Consider the following 21,172-nt stretch of genomic DNA (forward strand, 5'->3'; position numbering starts at 1 on the left):
CCCACTGTTAGAAGAGTTAGCTACCTCTGATCTACTTTCTCTAAAAACGTCACTCCCACTGGGACAGAATCATCATTTGCATCACCATCAGGGCAAATTTTGGACTCTGAGGTCTTCACCACACCTGCCAGGTAATTCATCCTCCCTCTCGTCAGGTTACATTTCTGAGCCATCAGAGACAGCAGAGTACGATTAGTACTTGGCGCCATTCTTCCTCCACACACATCTTCCCTCTGCGCTCTGCTCTGTTTCTTTTTCATCCTCTCTGTCCATAACCACGTCGATCCATTCACCATGCTCATGCCACGCCTTCATCTGTTGTACTGTTTGCAGAAAACGCACTGATGGCCTTTCTCCAATACCCAATATCTGTTCCTGAGCCCAGTTTACTAGTCTGGCTATCTCTGACCTCTCCATGCTCGCAATACCTATGCTTGACTCTATCTCCCCGTGTGGCTTCATAGTGGACTGCAATCGAATATACTTCCTTTAATTCTCACTTCTGATCGTGTTGCAGTTTTTCTCAATAGCTTGAAAGTGTTTCTTAAAACAATGCTGTTGATTTCCTAAACAGCTGATTCATGACACTGAACACTGTTGCATTTTGCAAAACCGATTTTCAAAATGTAACTGCCTTTTACAGTCTGATCTAACTACCGGTGTCAATACAGTAATGACACTGTAAACGTATGTAAATATCAGCAAATATTATTCTTTCATACATTGATACAATGGAATTCTACATATACAATGAAAGAGAAATGTATTCAAATCAAATGTTATTTGTCACATGCGCTGAATACAACAGGTGTAGTAGACCTTACAGTGAAATGCTTATTTACAAGCCCTTAACCAACAATGCTTCCAGAAGTTTTAAGAAAAAAAAGTGTTAAGTAAAAAAATAGATAAGTAAAAAATTGAAAATAAAAGAAACAAATAATTAAACAGCAGCAGTAAAATAACAATAGCAAGGCTATGTACAGGCGGTTCCGGTACAGAGTCAATGTGTGGGGGCACCGGGTTAGTTGAGGTAATTGAGGTAATATGTACATGTAGGTAGTGTTAAGGTGACTATGCATAGATAATAAACAGAGAGTAGCAGCAGCGTAAAACAGGGGTCTGGGTAGCCCTTTGATTAGCTGTTCAGGAGTCTTATGGCTTGGGGGGCAGAAGCTGTTAACAAGCCTTTTGGACCTAGACTTGGCACTCCGGTTCCGCTTGCCGTGCGGTAGCAGAGAGAACAGTCCATGACTAGGGTGGCTGGAGTCTTTGACAATTTTAGGGCCTTCCTCTGACACCGCCTGGTATAGATGTCCTGGATGGCAGGAAGCTTGGCTCCAGTGATGTACTGGGCCGTACGCACTACCCTCTGTTGTGCCTTGCGGTCGGAGGCTGACCCATGTCAAATCTTTTCAGTCTCCTAATGGGGAATAGGCTTTGTCGTGCCCTCTTCACAACTGTCTTAGTGTGTTTGGACCATGATCACTTGTTGATGATGTGGACACCAAGGAACTTGAAGCTCTCAACCTGCTCCACCACAGCCCCGTCGATGAGAATGTGTGCGTGCTCGGTACTCCTTTTCCTGTAGTCCACAATCATCTCCTTAGTCTTGATCATGTTGAGGGAGAGGTTGTTGTCCTGACACCTCATGGCCAGGTCTCTGACATCCTCCCTATAGGCTGTCTCGTCATTGTTGGTGATCAGGCCTACCACTGTTGTGTCATCGGAAAACTTGATGAGAGTGTTGGAGATGTGCCTGGCCATGCAGTCATGAGTGAACATGGAGTACAGGAGGGGACTGAGCACGCACTCCTGAGGGGCCCCCGTGTTGAGGTTCAGCTTGGCGGATGTGTTGTTACCTACACTTACCACCTGGGGGGGGCGGCCCGTCAGGAAGTCAATGCCCCAGGGCAGTGATTGGGGACACTGCCCTGTGTAGGGTGCCGTCTTTCGGATGGGACGTTAAACGGGTGTCCTGACTCTCTGAGGTCATTAAAGATCCCATGGCACTTATCGTAAGAGTAGGGGTGTTAACCCCGGTGTGCTGGCTAAATTCCCAATCTGGCCCTCAAACCATCACGGTCACCTAATAATCCCCAATTTACGATTGGCTCATTCACCCCCCTCCTCTCCCCTGTAACTATTCCCCAGGTTGTTGCTGTAAATGAGAACGTGTTCTCAGTCAACTTACCTGGTAAAATAACGGATGAATAAATAAAAAAGAAAATAATAAAAAAGTCCAGGATCCAGTTGCAGAGAGAGGTGTTTAGTCCCAGGGTCCTTAGCTTATTGATGAGCTTTGAGGGCACTATGGTGTTGAACGCTGAGCTGTAGTCAATGAATAGCATTCTCACATAGGTGTTCCTTTTGTCCAGGTGGGAAAGAACAGTGTGGAGGGCAATAGAGATTGCATCATCTGTGGATCTGTTGGGGCGGTATGCAAATTGGAGTGGCTCTAGGGTTTCTGGGATAATGGTGTTGATGTGAGCCGTAACCAGCCTTTCAAAGCACTTCATGGCCACAGATGTGAGTGCTACAGGTCTGTAGTCATTTAGGCAGGTTACCTTAGTGCTCTTGGGCACAGGGACTATGGTGGTCTGCTTGAAACATGTTGGTATTACAGACTCAGTCAGGGACAGGTTGAAAATGTCAGTGAAGACACTTGCCAGTTGGTCAGTGCATCCTCGGAGTACACGTCCTGGTAACCCGTCTGGCCCTGCGGCCTTGTGAATGTTGAACTGTTTAAAGGTCTTACTCACATCGGCTACGGAGAGCGTGGTCACACAGTCATCCGGAACAGCTGATGCTCTCATGCATGCTTCAGTGTTACTTGCCTTGAAGCGAGCATAGAAGTAATTTAGCTTGTCTGGTAGGCTTGTGTCACTGGGCAGCTTGCGGCTTCCCTTTGTAGTCTGTAATGGTTTGCAAGCCCTGCCACATCCGATGAGCATCAGAGCCGGTATAGTACGATTCAATCTTAGTCCTGTATTGATGCTTTGACTGTTTGATGGTTCATCGGAGGGCATAGTGGAATTTCTTATAAGCTTCCAGGTTAGAGTCCCGCTCCTTGAAAGCGGCAGCTCTACCCTTTAGCTCAGTGTGGATGTTGCCTGTAATCCATGGCTTCTGGTTGGGGTATGTACGTACAGTCACTGTGGGGAAGATGTCATCGATGCACTTATTGATGAAGCCAGTGACTGATGTGGTGTACTCCTCAATGCCACAGGAAGAATCCCAGAACATATTCCAGACTGTGCTTGCAAAACAGTCCTGTAGCTTAGCATCTGCTTAATCTGACCACTTTCTTATTGACCGAGTCACTGGTGCTTCCTGCTTTAGTTTTTGCTTGTAAGCAGGAAACAGGAGGATAGAATTATGGTCAGATTTGCCAAATGGAGGGCGAGGGAGAGCTTTGTACATGTCTTCATGTGTAGAGTAAAGGTGGTCTAGAGTTTCTTTCCCTCTGGTTGCACATTTAACACGCTGGTAGAAATCAAGTGATTATAATGAAACAAGGATAATTCAGTACGTAGCTTCAATACATTTCATGTTTATTTTACTTCTAAACATATAGGCCTAAATGTATGAGCTGGGCCTAGACAAGAGGTTCTCTCTGAAAGTGAGCTATCCTGGCATCTCACAGATCTGGAATCACTAGTCCTCTTCCTGGACACATTTGGCCCATGAGGGGTGAGCCAGAGGGTCAGGTACTCTGGGCCATCCAGGAATAGCATTTACAGGCCTCAGGTAATACTCACACTGCTCTGGGTCCAAATCCCTTATTAAAACAGCTTGCCAGCACAGTGACAGTTGTATTATTTCCTCTCATCTCTTTCCCATTGCATCCAACTTCTGCTTTAGCTATGCCCCTTCTGTGCTTACTTCTGTCTCTCAGCCGGTGTATGTCTCTCCCAGCGTTTCATATACTAAGCCAAAGTCTGTGGGTATTTCTCTTCTACTTTCTTCATCTTAGCCTTTGTCATCAGTCCGTTTAGAACTGCAACATTCGATACCCATTTCTGACACTCATCCGTAGCCTGCGCCAGTTCATTTACCAGTGCATGGTCCACTTTCACTCAGTCAGCCAGTTCCTGTGACATATTTGACGTGCTATGTCCTATTCTTGAGCTTGAGCATCGGCTAGTTGCTTAACCTGTAGCTTATTTTTTATTATTTTATTTTTTATTTAACCTTTATTTAACCAGGTAGGCCAGATGAGAACAAGTTCTCATTTACAACTGCGACCTGGCCAAGATAAAGCAAAACAGTGCGACACAAACAACACAGAGTTACACATGGGATAAACAAACGTACAGTCAATAACACAATAGAAAAATCTATATACAGTGTGTGCAAATGAAGTAAGGAGGTAAGGCAATAAATAGGCCATATTGGCGAAGTAATTACAATTTAGCAATTGACACTGGAGTGATAGATGTGCAGATGAGGATGTGCAAGTAGAAATGCTAGTGTGCAAAAGAGCAGAAAAACAAGAACAAATATGGGGATGAGGTAGGTAGTTGGTTGGATGGGCTATTTACAGATGGGCTGTGTACAGCTGCAGGGATCGGTAAGCTGCTCTGACAGCTGATGCTTAAAGTTAGTGAGGGAGATATAAGTCTCCAACTTCTGTGATTTTTGCCATTTGTGCACTCCCAGGAATCCCAGTTCCACAATAAATGTTTGTTTTATTCGATAATGTCCATCATTTATGTCCAAATACCTCCTTTTGTTAGCGCGTTTGGTAAATTGGATGCACTCTATCACAGTGCCATCCGTTTTGTCACCAAAGCCTCATATACTACCCACCACTGCGACCTGTATGCTCTCGTTGGCTGGCCCTCGCTACATATTCATCGCCAAACCTACTGGCTCCAGGTCATCTATAAGTCTTTGCTTGGTAAAGCTCTGCCTTATCTTAGCTCACTGGTCACCATAGCAACACCCACCCGTAGCACGTGGGGGGGGGGGGCTTGGGCCAGTTGCTGCGGGGGGTGCAGAGCTGTTGGCCGGGGTTGGGGTAGCCAGGTGGAAAGCATGGCCAGCCGTAGAGAAATGCTTAACCAGTCTCTTAGCCAGTCTCCAATTTCTTATCTTTGCAAGTTTCTTAGCCTCAGTCTGAATCTGTGCCTGGTTTTGGGCTTGGGAATTGGTTCCTGGGATTGGCCTGGAGAAGAATAAGCTGGACTGGACTGGACTGGACACCAACTACAGCATGGCTCATCACGCTCTCTCTGACCTCTCTCCTGGCATACTCTATTCATCTTTAATTTCAACATCACCAACAGTTAGTCTAGAAGTTCATATCTGAAGTAGTTTCTTCAAAGTGTAGAAGATTCTGACAGGGTCTGTCTGTATTTAGAGGGTTGAGGATTGATTATAATGTTGATGCCATCATGTTAGTTTATGACACCACAATCAGTAATACATAGAATCCTCTTACTGATACAAATTCCACTGTTACCCTGCCAATAAGGTCACAATATGACAGAGCCATATATTTAGACAATAGTGTTCTAATTAAGCAATAAGGACCGAGAGGGTATTTTGGTCATATACCACAAACCCCTGAGGTGCCTTATTGCTATTATAAACTGGTTACCAAAGTAATTAGACCAGTAAAAATACATGTTTTTTCATACCCGTGGTCAGCCAATCAACATTCAGGGCTCGAACCACCCAGTTTATAATTCTAGACATAGGCTTCAGTTACAAGGCAATATTGAAATATCCCCCATGTAATGTTAAATGGCCGCTAACATGGCTACCATAGAATGTTGTAGTGTCATGTACTGTAAATGCATCATAATCCGGAAACTGAATCGGCGTAACTCTCTAAATACACTGAACGAAAATGTCAACACATTCCTGTGAACTGCAGGAARGTCCACCAGAACTGTTGGCAAAGAATTGAATGTTAATTTCTTTACCGTAAGCCGCCTCCAACACTGTTTTAGAGAATTCCTCCAACTGGCCTCACAACCACAGACCACGTACATGGTGTTGTGTGGGCAAGCGGTTTGCTGATGTCAACGTTGTGAAAAGAGTTTCCCATGGTGGTGGTGGGGTTATGGTATGTGCAGGCATAAGCTACGGACAACGAACACAATTGCATTTTATTGAGGCAATTTGAATGAACAGAGATCCCTTGACGAGACCCTGAGGCCCATTGTTGTGCCATTAATCCGCCGCCATCACCTCATGTTTCAGCATGATAATGCACAGCCCCATGTCGCAAGGATCTGTACACAATTCCTGGACGCTGAAAATTGCCCAGTTCTTCCATGGCCTGTGTACTCACCAGACATATCACCCATTAAGCTTGTTTGGGATGTTCTGGATCGATGTGTACGACAGCCTGTTCCAGTTCCCGCCAATATCCAGCAACTTCACACAGCCATTGAAGAGGAGATATCTGTATTCCCAATCATGTGAAATCCATAGATTAGGGCCTAATGAATGTATTTCAATTGACTGATTTCCTTCTATGAACTGTAACAGTAAAATCTTTGATATTGGTGCATATTGCGTTTATAATTTTGTTCAGTATCAACTGCATCAACTGTTGAAAAGTCTGAATGTTTTTTTTTTTTACAGGAACACTTCATTTCACAATGGCTGTAATGAATTCATGAGTATATTCTGTCATCTAACCCAGGAGTTAATTATTACAGAACACTGAGAGTTGGCCTACCGCTGCCACTGCTGCTGCTTATCCTAGATATGTCACCAAATCGAATTATGTCAGATCTGACATCTTCTCTTCTTCTGAGGCACAGATGTCAATTTGTGGTTTGCACATTATATAAATAAATAATACATTGTCACACCATTGGAAATATAATTCATATTCTGGTCACAAAACCSTGGGCTGTTCATAATGGTGAGATCCGTCTGCTTGACTCTATCGCCCCCGTGTGGATCTGTACTCATCGTCTAATCTAGGTCTATAACCTTAGATGTAGAGTATGCTAAAACGTTCATTCATGTGTTTGCAAAGGAACATTTCTGTAAAATTACCGAAACTCATCAATAAAGTTTATTGTCAATTAATCAATTGAATAATATGTATGTATTTGCAAAAATAATGGACTAATAAAATTAACCGTTGTGCCAAATATGTCATTATGCGTCACACGAATTCAACAATTTCTATATTTTTCTTTAGATAAATGTGTCCAATAATGGTCAAATTAATCCAAAGGGTGTTGCAATCTCATATTTCCTGCATCTTTACGCTTCGAACACACCGGCTGTGTCATTGCATCACTGCTGCATAACATTTTGCGCAGCTAGGCAACTATACTGATGCAGGTGTCTTTTGCAGATGGTCGCATGCGGTTGGACACATGGAGGAATCTTTTTCGCAGTATCCTCAAAACCGTGTCTTTGTGACACAACTGCTGACAGCTACAGGGACATAAACACAAATAATACTGCTTGGAGACAAGGGTCCACGATAGTAGGATTGGCAGGTCAGTTTAGGAGTGAGCTTGTGCTAGATGTGGCTAGTTAATGTAGCTTGCTTACCTAGCCAATGAGGTGTGTGAAAGAAAGTCATATAAATTATTCTAGTTACTACGCCTGATAACTTTACAAAATAATCATGTTTGAAAGAGTGTGAGTGTGTATGTCAGATAAATAATAATAGAAACGGTAGAGACTACTGTACCCCTGATAATTTGGTCAGATAACCGTGTGTGTGTGTGTGTCTATGTGTACAGTAGGTGACATGTTCATGATAGCTATCTAATAACTATAGTTATGCTAAGTAATGGTTTGGCTTATCATGTTCATGTCTATGTAGAAGAAGACTGTAGGAGGAAGTGGAGAGGACTCAGGGACAGGTATCAAAGAGAGAGAGAAGGGCAGAGAAAGAGAAGAAGAGGTCTGGGTCAGCAGCTTCAGGCCAGCAGGCTTGGCGCTTCTGCCACATTCTTTCTTTTCTGGATCCATTTATTGTGCCTATGGCAACGAGTGGCAATTTTACAGCCAGACCCTCTACTACGTCATCCACAAGTGTTGTCGCCACCGGTGCATCAAGACCCTCAACGTCACCTACAAGTGCGACCATAGCCTCCACCGGTGCAGCGAGACCCTCTACAACATCTACATCATCCACAAGTATGACCACCACCGGTGCAGCCATGGAAGATGATGAAATGGTGAAAGCACCTCTGGGTCTCGGACCACCTGAGATGATTATGAACCTCACGGAAGTGACCACTGAGGACCTCGTTGAACAGGATGTGGCCGTGGAGACAAACGAGGAGAGAAACACAGAGAAACAACGTCACACCAGGTGTCATCGGAGGTACCAGCCCCCAGAGCCACTCAACGCATTTCAGCAGAGGCTCCTCCAAGCCGTCGAGAGGGATGCAGCCCAACCTGATGCTCACAGGAAGGAGGATGAAGAGACCCTCTTTGCCATGAGCCTGGTGCCAACACTGAAGAGGCTGCCTCAGCAAAGACAAGCAGCAGTCAAGGTTCAAATGTATCAGCTGCTTTTCAAAGCTGAGTTCAATGGTACGTTTTTCTTTTCTCCACATCACAGGTAGTGTCATAAGTGTTGCGACAGTGAAGTAAAGTAGGTCATTTTTACAGTATACTCATGTAGGCTAATTGGTATTTCAGATCAAAGTATTAATATGAGGCAAATGTATCGTTGTTGTTTCTAGGTTAGATAATATCCCAAAACAAGTTTACTGTCTAAATATTTGCCTGTCATATTCATCTTTATTTCTGAAATACAAATTCCATGAGTAAACAGCAAGTAAAACCAACGTTACCGCACTGTTCCAATATTTATGCCTCTTAACTACACTATACAAGCAGTATTTAGTTGAAATAAATCTCACCTTTTATGGTGTTCTATTATGTTAAGCTTGTATGTGTTTAGCCGAGCAGCTCACAGGAAGAGGAGAGGAAGGACAGGAAGGACAGGAAGAGGAGTTGTCTGGGTGTTGTTTTGACCTCCCTCATTGTACCTTTCTTTTCACACACGTCAGTTCCGTTTAAATATAGTCAATTCATAAAGTCATTTGTTTATAAATGTCGCGCCCTGACCTTAGTTATCTTTGTTTTCTTTATTATTTTGGTTAGGTCAGGGTGTGACGAGGGTGGTATGTGTGTTTTTGTCTTGTCTAGGGTTTTGAGTATGTCTAGGTGTGTGTGTGTAGTCTAGGCATTATGTAGGTCTATGGTGGCCTGGATTGGTTCTCTATCAGAGGCAGCTGTTTATCGTTGTCTCTGATTGGGGATCCTATTTAGGTTGCCATTTTCCAGTTTGTTTTGTGGGTGATTGTCTATGTGATGTTGCATGTCTGCCATCATTATATTTAGCGTCACGGTCGTTTTGTATTAGTTTGTTAAGTGTTCTTTGTTTCATTAAAGAAGATGTATTCACATCACGCTGCGCTTTGGTCTCCTCACTACGACGAACGTGACAATAAAGTCTTAGGATAGCATTCATTATTAGTGTTACAAAGATTCCTGAATTGACAGAATTTTCACAGATGCTCTTGTTGGTCTCTTACGAAACTAAAGGTCAATATATTTCTTTCATTTAAAACCACTTGAAAACCAGGGTGTTGAAACTTTTTGTGAAGTTATGTTCCATCGACTGGTCCATGACGTCCAGGGGCCATTTGTTTGTTTAGCTGTGTTATGGCTACATATTATTTTCTTTTTTCAGAGACAGAGACACACACCTCTCCTCCACTCCTCTCTGTACCTCAGATCTCCAGTGCCCTGCCCTCTCTCTTTATGGCCATGTCTGAAGTTCCCCTACTACGTCTAGGCTTTATGAGTAGTCTCTGTATCGTTCTGCAATTGTGCCAAAAATACATGCCCTTGTTCTCTTACAGATTACAGGCTACACATTTTTTTTTTTTTTACAGGTACACACACCTCTTTCAGTAGTTTTATTTTTTTAAACATTTTTACAACACACATACCTGTCATGTTCTTTCCTGTACTTGAATACTTATTAAATTATAATGTTTTCATAGTCAGTTGTGTGACGACCCTCCCACTCTGTCTGCTGTATTCTCTCTTTGTTCTTGTTTCCTTATTAGGATGCCGGTGGGCGGAGTTGGGAGGGTCGTCAGCTACATGGGAAACACCTGGGCCCGGTGTCTCCCAGGATAAATACACCACTTCCCCATTCATGGAGGAGACTCTCTCCATGCAGACACCTTTATAGATTTTGTTGTGTTTCTTGGTGGTTTTTTGCTTTAGCATCTTTCAACACCCTGCATTATCACATTCATGCATGCAAAACACTCACTTACACTACTGATTACTGATTACACACACCATTGTATATTATACCTAGTTACTTTACTTAATAAATATATATATTGTTACTCCTTATCTCCACGTTGTCTCCCTTTTGTTACAGGCTTTGAGCCGGTTCGTGACAGTTGTGTCAGTTGTTTATTAATATCTCATTTAGACTTAATCTGCTTATTTCTTCCCTACACCTTTGCAGATCTAAGACAAGATGAAAGTAAAAACACATTCTCTTCCTAATTAGTTTTTTTTCCACCTGTATTTTGTCAGGCCAGTGAACATGGTGGTAAACTGTACTATTTGTATGGACCCTAGGTTACCCTTTCCCTTTGTTATCATACTAACTGTATGTCGTATAACCTTAATTAGTGCTCCCGCTCACCTGATGTACCATGCCAGGTGTGTATAATACTGACGTTAATGGGAGAGGGAAGGGGTTTTAAGGTGTGGTCTTTACTCCCAAATGTCACTTAAATATAGCTTCCAAATGAAGAGAGACAATGATACATAAAGTAATCTGGGGGAAAAATGCAATTTTATGGACAACGGTGGATGGTTCTTAAAATAACCTTTGTGTTATGGGGCTCTTAAAAGAGCCCTTTCACTCCATGGCATACTGCCATGGGACTTCACCTGCTGGCGATGAGAAGTAGGTGGTCAGCTTCTCCCTCACCTGGAGTGCCTGTCTGGGGGCGTTGTTGGCACCTGCCCTGGTGACATCAGGAAGGTGACCATTTGGCATGCCCATCTCCATCCGGAGCGGCTCCTGGAATGACTTCTGCAGGTAGTTGTGGAGAACACACGTGGCCTTCACGCAGGCATCGACATTTGAGGGGCTGAGATCAAGCACTCGCCGATACATTCTCCACCGGGCTGCCAGAATCCCAAAGGCGCATTCAACAACTAACCTTGTCCTGGACCGTCGTTTGTTAAAGATCCTTACAGGCTTTGGCAATGGCAGCTGGCATCCAGTGTAGGGCCTCATGAGGTTGGGTCTTAAAGGGAAGGCCTCATCACCGATAAAGACGTGGGGAACAGGTCCCAGGTCTTCAGCCCCGGGGAGTGATGCAGGTGGTGGAATCTCCAGGGTGCCATCCTGAAGTGCCTGGCCAAAGGCAGCGTCCCGGAGGGTACCGCCATCACTTCCCTTGCCGTAAGCACCAACATTGACAACTCGGAAACAGTAGATGGCATCGACTACAGCCAAGAGTACAACTGAATATGTACCCTTGTAGTTGTAGAATTGCGAACCTGAGCACGGTTGAGCCTGGATTACATGTTTCCCGTCAATGGAGCCAAGACAGTTGGGGTAATTCCACCTCTCCAGGAACTCGGCAGCAATGGCACTCCAGTCTTCCTCCTTGGGGACAGGCATGTTTTCACCAACCAGACAGTCCCAAATGGCTTGTGCCACAGAGGGAACAATGCCTGCCACCGTGGACCGTCGGAAGCTGAATCCTATAGTCCTGTAGGAGTCCCCTGTCGCCAAGAATCTGAAATATAATTCAAAATAGTGATCAATATTGTGTGTAACTTGAATTCCACCCACATATATCTACTCATATAGCTACCTCATTACTGTTTATTATGCTCTACTAATTATATTGTAATACTCATCAACCATCATTAACAATGCCTTGAAACAGTACAATTCAGTCTATGACTATATCAATAAACTGTAGTCCAGGCCAACTCTACTCTTAGAAAGAATGGTACTATCTACTTAAAAGGGTTCTGTCTGTCCCCATAGGAGATCCCTTTTAGGTTCCAGGTAGTACCCCTTTTGGTTCCAAGTAGAACCCTATTGGGTTCCATGTATTATACCTGGAACCAAAAATGGTTATCCTATGGGGAAAGCAGAAGAACACTTTTGGAACCTTTTTCTCTAAGAGTGTATGTGAGTCCAATAAGAATGTAATGAATGACTAACTATCTTGAACAACAATGGGTCCTGGATAAGACTAGCCTACCTTCATCAGGGCAGAAGGCGCCTCAACATTATTTTCATTTGGTAACATTGCATAATTAAAAAAGGATTATAAACCAACTTTGGGAAAAGTTATAGTCCCAATGAACATTCTGTAAAAGTACATCTGATGTGAAATAGGGACTATTAACTAGAGAGCCCTTTAGCTAGCTAGGTTGCACATAAAAACAATGTATCAAATATCAATCAATTATGGTAACAAAGGCTTTAAAAATGTACTAGAATGTAGCTTACCGGAGACCAATCGCCAGGCATTCAACTGGGCTGATGGACTCCCGGTAGTTGGTATCCATCCGGGCGATCCTGGCTCCAACCATCTGGAGCAGGTGATCGAACTGGCTCCGGTCCAGACGAAACTAACTTCGGAATTCCTCTCCAAACAAAAATCAAGAGCTTCGACTAAGCTTAACACAGTCGGTGTGTTCGAAGCGTTAGGCCTGTTGCAGCACAATCTCACTCAATTCGTGCAAATATGCACAAAGCGTATTTCAGCACATTTCGTACGTTTTTTTGTGAGGCTTGATTGGTGTGAAAAGACACATTTTTGTGAAACTTAATTCGTAGGACAATACAAAAAGAATTGTGCGACTTCATTCATAGGAAAATACATTTTTGGGGGCAAGTTTCGGAACAATCTTTTGAAAGTTATTAGAGCAATGAATGATGGGAAATGGTGTTCAACACTGCCTTTGTTTGTGTCCCACATTTATTTATAGGATAAAATAAACGTGTTAACAACCCAATATTGTTAATCATCCAGGTTGTCACCGAAATAATTATAATATAATAGTAGCCTTATGATGTCGTTGTTTTTATTAATTGCAAAACTGTTTTTTATGCTTGTTTTCACTTCATACTTTGGGATACTGGTGAACTTGAAAGGCCCTTTTTTCGTGTAGGCAACATTAGGCCTACACGATTTACAAGGCTATGTCGAATGTTATGAGGGTTGCCAGATTGGAGAAAAATACAGATATATATATTTCTTTGTGGTATCGATGAAGGTATTTGATTGGGAAATGGGGATACATGTTTCTGATGGGAAATTATAATACACACCATAATACACACTCCCACACACATACTCACTTTGTACTGTTATAGCCAACTCGACTTGACTTTGTATGAAAATTTTTTTGTTTAAATATTTGTGTCTAGTTGTCATATATTCATTATCTTTAACTAGTTAAATGTTTGTAGTTTGTATGTTTCAGTAAGGATTAACATGGTTAAATAGTCGCAAATCTCTGCTTGATTTAGCTTTTGGTATTTTGCCATTTTCATACATATTCTGTATTTCCACTGAAGAAAGCAATAATTAATCAACACACTACTTTAAATAAATGGACAGTACCTGTTATAAAACAGAAATTGCGCTAGGTAAATAAATGGTGAGAAATGCTCAGTCTGAAGCAATTCGGCTTTGGGTTTCACAACCCTATAATAATGATACAAGTTATAGCACCTTAAAAATTGTTTATTTACAACCTCTGGGGCATAACATGTTGGGCAAAGTGGTATAGAAGAGTCCGACATATAACCCCTAACTTGACTTCAGTCTTTGCCAATGAAAACCAACAGGGGCCTCAATTCTAGGCCGTAGAAAATTCTAGATTAATTCTAGATTAGATCAAGACAGGATGGATCAACAGATATTCATATTACTGGTTTGCATCCTAAAAAAATGATAGTTGTGTTTTGCTGCATAACACACTTACATTATTTGTCTACCCATATGATCTGGATCATTGTCAGGTTATTTGATATCTGAGCTTCAGTAACAAAAGAACACCATGGTTGTAATAACACTTTAAACAGGTAGTTTATAAATGTGTAGAATGTGTTTGTTTTGGTTCCACACTGGTAAATTACTTTATGTAAATTAGACAGCCACAGGGGGATTTTTTCCTGAATAACTGATCAGGGCATAGCACTTTCCATTCAGCTTTAGGCAACTTTGATGTAAGGCTTGATCACACCTGTAGTGACTACTTCTATCTGTCACACCCATTGTTGCGTAACAATTGTTCAATAGATATATCAATGTATTTACACCCAACACAATGTTGAAAAACAGAATGCTTCCCACCACTAGATCACGTGAGCTGGATGTGATCCCAATGCTGCCACCAATGTAGCGGAAGAAAGTGAAAGCTGCGACAGGGACTCTAACTAGGGCTTATATAACCTGTATAACCTTATATAACCTGCATTGATATTACTTAATTGGTCATTGTCCAAATACCATGCATTTGCACCAGGGGAATTTACACGTCTTCTGTTTCCCACATTATTAATTAATTTCCCATCATGAACATTTTGCACCAGTATCCCAAACTATTAAGCAAAAGCAAGCATAGAAAACAGCATTGGCATTAATACAAATAAATGTATAAATACAACAACATTAATAAAAACAACAACATCGTAAGGCTAGTATTATATTATTTCGTTGACAACCTGGTTGATTGTTAACACGTTTATTTTTTTTACATAAATAAATGCGGAACACAAAAAAGGCAGCGTAGAACATCATTGCCCAACATGCATTGCTCCAATGACTTTCAAAAACATTTTCCGAAGTTTGCCTCCAAAAAATGTATTTTCCTGTGCTTTTTTTGTTGTCTTTTCATACGAATTAAGTCGCACAAAAATTCACAAAATCTGCTGAAATACATTTTTGTACGAATTGAGTATGAGATTGTGTTTCAACACTAACGTTAGACCAAACACTACAAAATTACATCTAATGGAGCCATAAACCCAACCGTTTGAGAGCACACAAATCACAATGTTTGGACTGTGTCGACATCATTTTATAATATGCTTGGCGGATATTCGAGGAGCCTAAAAATGAACAAACTAAAATTGAGTTTCTGTCGTTCAAAAGATTTCCACACGATGGCAGCCCAATGAAGGCAATGGAACGGCTATTGGGTGGAGGCACGCACGGCTATCACAGAGGTACAGTTGCCTCACTTTATTGACGCCATGGAGCTGAATGAGTAGGCTAACTAACAATGTATGCAGCTATCAATCAAGCAATCAAACTAGAAGAGCTTGATCATTTTTTTAATGAAGTAGCAAATAATGTTTTCTCTCTTCACACTGTGTTCCATATGATGTAGGCATGACTTGCCTAGTTAAATAAAAGTTAAATAAAAATAAATGTAGGCATGTAGCCTAGATTAGGTGTGTTTCTCAGTTGACACAGCAATTGATTGTTTGTGTGTAGTGTACCAGTTTGCATATACAAAACCTAACCCAGAGGCATGCATCAGTTAGCATATTCCTCTACAAATGTTACTTATAAGGCTATTGTTTACTCACTTTTTAAAACTTTACTTTTGATTTGACGATATCTCCACATGGTTTTGAATATTTTACTTTAATAATCCTGAAACAATACAGAGAGGGGTGCTAATGTTCTTATTTTATTTTCAACATATGTGTACATTTGTAATAGTAGTGTGACTAGGCTTAGTCTTGGGACAGAGTAATACTTCTAGAAAAAACGTTAATAGCACTTTTAAAGCAACGTCTGTTTCTCTGCTACCATTTTATCATAACCTGTATGCTATTTGGTATACGTTGTATGGATCCAACTAACCCTTTTTGTAATGTTGATCAACATTTTGGGAAAGAATCGTATGGGGATGATTTTGCAGTAATGATATGAGTTATAAAATAGGAGTGTCTGTTATATTTAAAGCACTGCCATACTCCTCATATGTAATCCCGAGAGGGATGTTTTAACAGTAGTGATTTTGCCCCCCTTCCCTCCACAGTTTAGAGGGCATTCCTCCACTGGCTCGTCCACTGTGTGTGTCAGTCCTACTTGTGAATCCGAACTGACAGTCCCCATGGAGGAGCCTTGGCTTGGTGGAGTTGGGAAACTTCCCCAGCCATCTGTCCTAGAGCTGCCCCCCCTCCCTCCACGCATCCCTCATTCCCACACTGGGCCTTTGTCAGCATTTCCTGTCCCTGGACTAGGCGTGGTGTGCACGGAGGCTGGGGTGACCGTGGGTGCTTTCACACGCACCTGCAGATGGGACAAAGGGCCAAGGGTGCTGGGCCTGAAGACAGATTGATGCTTTGTGCGTTGAGGCAAGAGTGGGTGTGTGTTAGTGTGCGTGTGCGTGTGTCTGTGTGTGTGTGTGTGCGTGGTGGTGGGGGGAAGTAGTTTAGTTAGCTAGCTGAGAAGTTTGGGGGAGAGGGTTAGGGGAAGCAGGGGGGGGTCTGTCACTCCAGTCTGTGTGAGTCCAAGCTTTGGTGGACCCCGCGAGATTGACAGCTTTTGTGGGCTGCGTCTCCACACAATGGTGGTGCTTTAATGGGCAGTAAAGCTATATTAGAGATTTGGGGAAGGGTTGAGGAGAGGTGGTGGTTGTTTCGGGGTGGTGGTTGTGGTGCGGTGGATTGATGGATGGAGGGCGGGGGGTGGTGGGGGGGGTGACTGCTTTGCTTAAAGGGGACCAATTCATAGGCATTCAGTTCAGGCCTCGTTATTCACTGAATGCATCCAGTGCAGGAATGCAGCAGCATCAATTAGAATGTGTTAGCAGATAGCGTAGAAGGAAAACCCTTTCTCTCCCTTTTGGTCCCAGGACAACACAGTCCCACTATAGGAGGTGTCAGAGCCACAAAGCCTTTTTTGTGGCTCTCTCTCCATTACATTACCAGTGCAATATGTAAGGTGGGGACTCTTTTGATTTAAATTAAGTGGAAAAAACACTCAATCCTATTTTTATTCAGCAGGGATAATGGTGTTATAGTCTATAAAGGTCTTTAGCTAGTAATCTGTGGCTTAAAATCTCCCCCTGGCTCCCCTTTCTCTCCTCTCTGTGTCTTACTCTCACTCGGAGCATTATATTTATTCAATGGTGGAGGGTCAAAGACAGACTGTTCAACAGAGTTGCTTGTAGCCTTAACTGCCGCATCACTTCTAATTGTGTATCAGTGGGTCAACGGTGTGTTGTGTTGTCCCCCTTTAAGAAAGGGAGAACATATATGAATTAAAACAGTATCTTGTAAGCCATTGTTTGTTGTGGGCACAGGCCGCCACTTCAGACACTGAGGGGCTGGTCGATAATGAGTTGTTCTAGAACTTTCCAGGGGAAAGGAAATAAAAGAAAGGAAGGAGTGGGAAATAGTTTGACCATGATCAGATGTCAGGGGGATACACCACTTTGTTTTGTTTTACATACAAAGATAATGGGGCCGTATTTGAACTAATTAGGCTGCATTTAATTGAATGCTTTTCAAGGTTTAACAACACTAATTGTCCACAAAATTAAATATTTAAAATAGAAGATTTTTTTATTCATCTTTGAAATAGTTATCGACTAATGTACTATTCAAACTATGTATTCAGAACTATGTTTTAAAGCATGAACAGTCTTGGTATCTGTAAAGCTATAGGCCTACAGTATAGGGAAAGCAAGTTACAGTGTGTATGGCCCCCAAATAACTGTGTTATCCTACAGTGCCATTACCCAGAATTGAGTGGTTGTTATACAGTCACAGTGTTCAGCATCCATTTCATCACCCATTTCCTCGCTTTTACCACCCAAATGATACAGCTGCCACGTGCGCAAATGGAATTGGAGATTTTTGTTCTCCTAAGATTTAATGTGCGCTAACTGGCAGGAACCTCTTATAGAAAGGTGTGCGCTTCGCTATGAGCAATTATGCTTCATTTGGAGCTGAGTGAGGCAAATTTGCATCGTATGAAAAGGAAACTAGAGGTAAACTGCAGGAACAGTGCAGTAAATTGGGACAAACAGAGTAACATGCAGAAATGCATCTTGGCTGTAATTGTATAATTGTAAAATAGCTGTCTAAATGCATCTCCCAATTAAACTTGCTTCTTCTGAAAGGCAAAGAATTGGCAGGGAATTATGGCAAGAAGTATTGCCATGATTTAAATGCTGCCTCCTTCAGAGTTAAGGGGTAACGGGTGGGGGTGGGATCATTTGCACCAAAATGGAAAATGTGATATAAATATGGACAGATGTCTTCATACAGTACATGTGATGCGGGGGGTTATGGAGAGGGTGTGATGGAGATGGAAGGATAGAGCCCTTCTCTAGGAGATGGTGCTTCCTGAGTGGTGAGAGGGCACAGGAAGGAGATGGTGAGAGGAGAGTAGAGAAAAGAGGAGAAGAAGAGAGGTGGAAGGTTTAGACTGTCAGTGAAGGGACAGTTGCCCCCCCCCCACCTCGCCAGCAAAACATTTTAGTGGCCCCCCTCTTGACGGGAGAGAGAAACATTGGCGCTTTAAAGATAATTTCCTACAAATCTACCCATTTTGCCATGGAGTGTAGAGAAATTGGTTCAGTTTTAAAGCAAATTTCCTGTAATTCTACACATTTTGCCAAGACTTTTGCCAAGCCGTGTTAATTATATCTGAGTGAGAGTGATCAATGGGGGCCCCTGGGCAAATGCCCTGCATGCCTGGTCGATATTCAACCATGATGACTAGTTTAGATAGCTGGCTAGACTAACTTACCAATCTAAAAAGTGTTATCTTAATTGAGTGACTGACATAGCAAGATAAAATCTGCTGATGCACAACCAAATTTCGAAATTGCACCTTGTATATTCTACTATTCTAACTCTCAACAGTAAGATTTCCTAAAAACATGTTTTTTGGGGGGTCGGGGGCCCTAAGCGACCGCTTATGTCACTTATGCCTGGAGCTGGCCATCTCTCTCCCACAGTGGGTGGAGTGGCGCTGTCTGCAGAGCTGCAGAACAGCCTGGTCTCTGTCTGGATTAGACCCTGCCTGGCTGCAGCACACAAAGGAGAGCTCAAGTAAACGGTTTATGAATGCTGATTAATTGATGCCATTTCTCTGCAGTGTGCCATGGAGATTTAGAGGGACAGGGTGCATGGGGACTGGGGAGGGTGTGTGGGAGAGAGAGAGTTCTGACGTTGGTTCAGGGTGTTTGGTTGTTGTTGTTGTTGTGTTAACAACGGTAAACGTTGAATGCACACGGTTTAAGTAGGACTATCCAAATGTAGTACTACATCTGTGCTAAAAACAACAACCTCAACTTCAAAAATCACATTGCCATACACAACCCATCTCCAAACCCTCTGTGCTTGACTTAATTAACATTTAGCATTGCCACATTTAACCAGTACTGTCTTCCTGTGTATGCTCAGGTGTAACAGGCTGAGATGGAGGTTCCCACGAGGTGGTTGAGGTGTACAGGTGTTCTGGGAGAACTCGGGCGGCCCGGGGCACGGATGGGCAAACCCCTGTCCCATAGCCCGCCTCAATGGAGGGATCCCAGGGGCCAACTCAATAGGCCGGGTCCCACTTGATGGAGAGAGAAAGGGCCGTTTCAGCCGCTGCCCAGCAGGAAAGATCTGGTCGTGGAAGACCTCTTTCAGGACTCTCTGTTTGTCTGAAGGCTGTCACAGCAGATGAGTACTCAGCAAACAGCGTGAACAAGGATTTGAACCAGAAAACCAACAGAGCCTTGACAATATTGTGATTGGGCCTTGTCTCTTTAGTGGGGGCTGAAAGGCGAATTGAGAGCAGGGACAAGTGCGCATTCAGAGCTGGACGCTGAAGCCCTTGGGTTGTTTTTTATGGATTCTGGCAGATAAAACAGTCTGTGTGTGTTGGATAAAGGTAAATCATGTTAATCTCCTCTTTCTCATTTAAGGGTAAAATGGGTATAAACCTGATCCACCTCCAATGTCCTCTTCCAAGGTCTCTCAAAGTCATAGGGTAATCTTATGTCCACTTTGTTCAATTGTAAATTAGAGCTGTCATGTCTGGAAACATTTGGTTTTCCTTGTCAAGTCGTCATGTTGGCACTGACCACTATCCCTCTGAAAATGTATTGAAATAGACATCACTCACTGGATGATTCGATATATAACACAAATGTATTTAAATGTAAATTTTTCTGGTACAGTTCAACATTATTTCAGTTTCTGGGTTTCCTAGATAAGACAGAATATTGTGTGTTCTCAAAGTTTGTCCCTGTCCCAGCCCTCCTGGCAGGATAATGCTGCATGGCAACACACAGAGCTGCCCCTGTGTGGAGCTCAGAGGAACCTTAGAGTGTGATTAAACCACAGTTTCCTGTGATACATTTAATCTTCTCCCAACACTAACTCCACTGTGTCAGGGTCTGTCTGGGGTTAGGATTCACCTTTCCCTGTTGATTTAGGTGCCATACGCACACATACGTGAGGACGTAAACACACACACAGGCATGCACATACACACACAGACATGCACATACATACACATACAAATATGCTTATGTCCATACACAGACACTCACTCACACACCATGCACACCTGTGTGTTGTCACCTAGGCACTGTACAGAGGGATTAGAGTTTATTACACTGAAGGTGAAGAATGGGCCTAGATTAACCTCCATCCCACACAGGGAGTCTGTCTGACAGCAGCTCAAATGAGACATTACATTTTCAGGTCCAATAGTGTTTTTTATAAAGTTAACCTCATTTGAAGCTATTGCATTGCTTTTAATTAACATCAATGTAATCTGAATATATTTTCCAGGTTAAGTGTGAGAATAACACTTTCCACTCTACCTTGCTCTTGAAACCTGACAGAAAGAGCAGGCTGAATCGGTGAGAGTAGATTACACATAAAAACAAACCGATTTTATGCTTCTATTTTGTTTCCTTTCTGACTTTGTGTATATTAATCAACCTATTTATTCATTTGATGGTGGGGGTAAAGAGGCTAAGAAAGAGCATGAGTAGTGCTAAATTTGACGGTTTGTGAAGAAAGAAGGCTTGTGATGGAATGGGCCGGGAAGAACTGTGACTTCTCCATTGAGAGTGAAGGGGCACGCTGAATTAGCTTGATTTGCCTGTGAATGGGAGCTTTCCATTA

At 42.6% G+C, this 21,172-nt stretch overlaps 2 protein-coding genes across 2 annotated transcripts; one reads left to right on the forward strand and one right to left on the reverse strand.

The window, feature by feature from the left end:
* The first annotated feature begins 7,302 nt into the window (after positions 1-7,302).
* LOC139027963 (uncharacterized) lies at positions 7,303-10,204 on the forward strand. Its single transcript, XM_070444184.1, has 2 exons — positions 7,303-8,526; positions 10,077-10,204. Exons 1-2 carry the CDS (start codon positions 7,968-7,970, stop codon positions 10,202-10,204), a joined length of 687 nt encoding a protein of 228 aa, XP_070300285.1. The 5' UTR covers positions 7,303-7,967.
* On the reverse strand, positions 9,910-12,918 carry LOC111965544 (uncharacterized). The gene is made up of 2 exons (XM_023989705.2): positions 12,515-12,918; positions 9,910-11,786 (listed from the first exon to the last, which is right to left on the reverse strand). The coding sequence occupies exons 1-2, from the start codon at positions 12,595-12,597 to the stop codon at positions 10,895-10,897; spliced, it is 975 nt and encodes a 324-aa protein (XP_023845473.1). The 5' UTR covers positions 12,598-12,918; the 3' UTR covers positions 9,910-10,894.
* Between the last annotated feature and the right edge of the window lie 8,254 nt (positions 12,919-21,172).

The sequence above is a fragment of the Salvelinus sp. IW2-2015 genome, linkage group LG6.2 (genome assembly GCF_002910315.2).
Source record: "Salvelinus sp. IW2-2015 linkage group LG6.2, ASM291031v2, whole genome shotgun sequence".
NCBI lineage: Eukaryota > Metazoa > Chordata > Actinopteri > Salmoniformes > Salmonidae > Salvelinus > Salvelinus sp. IW2-2015.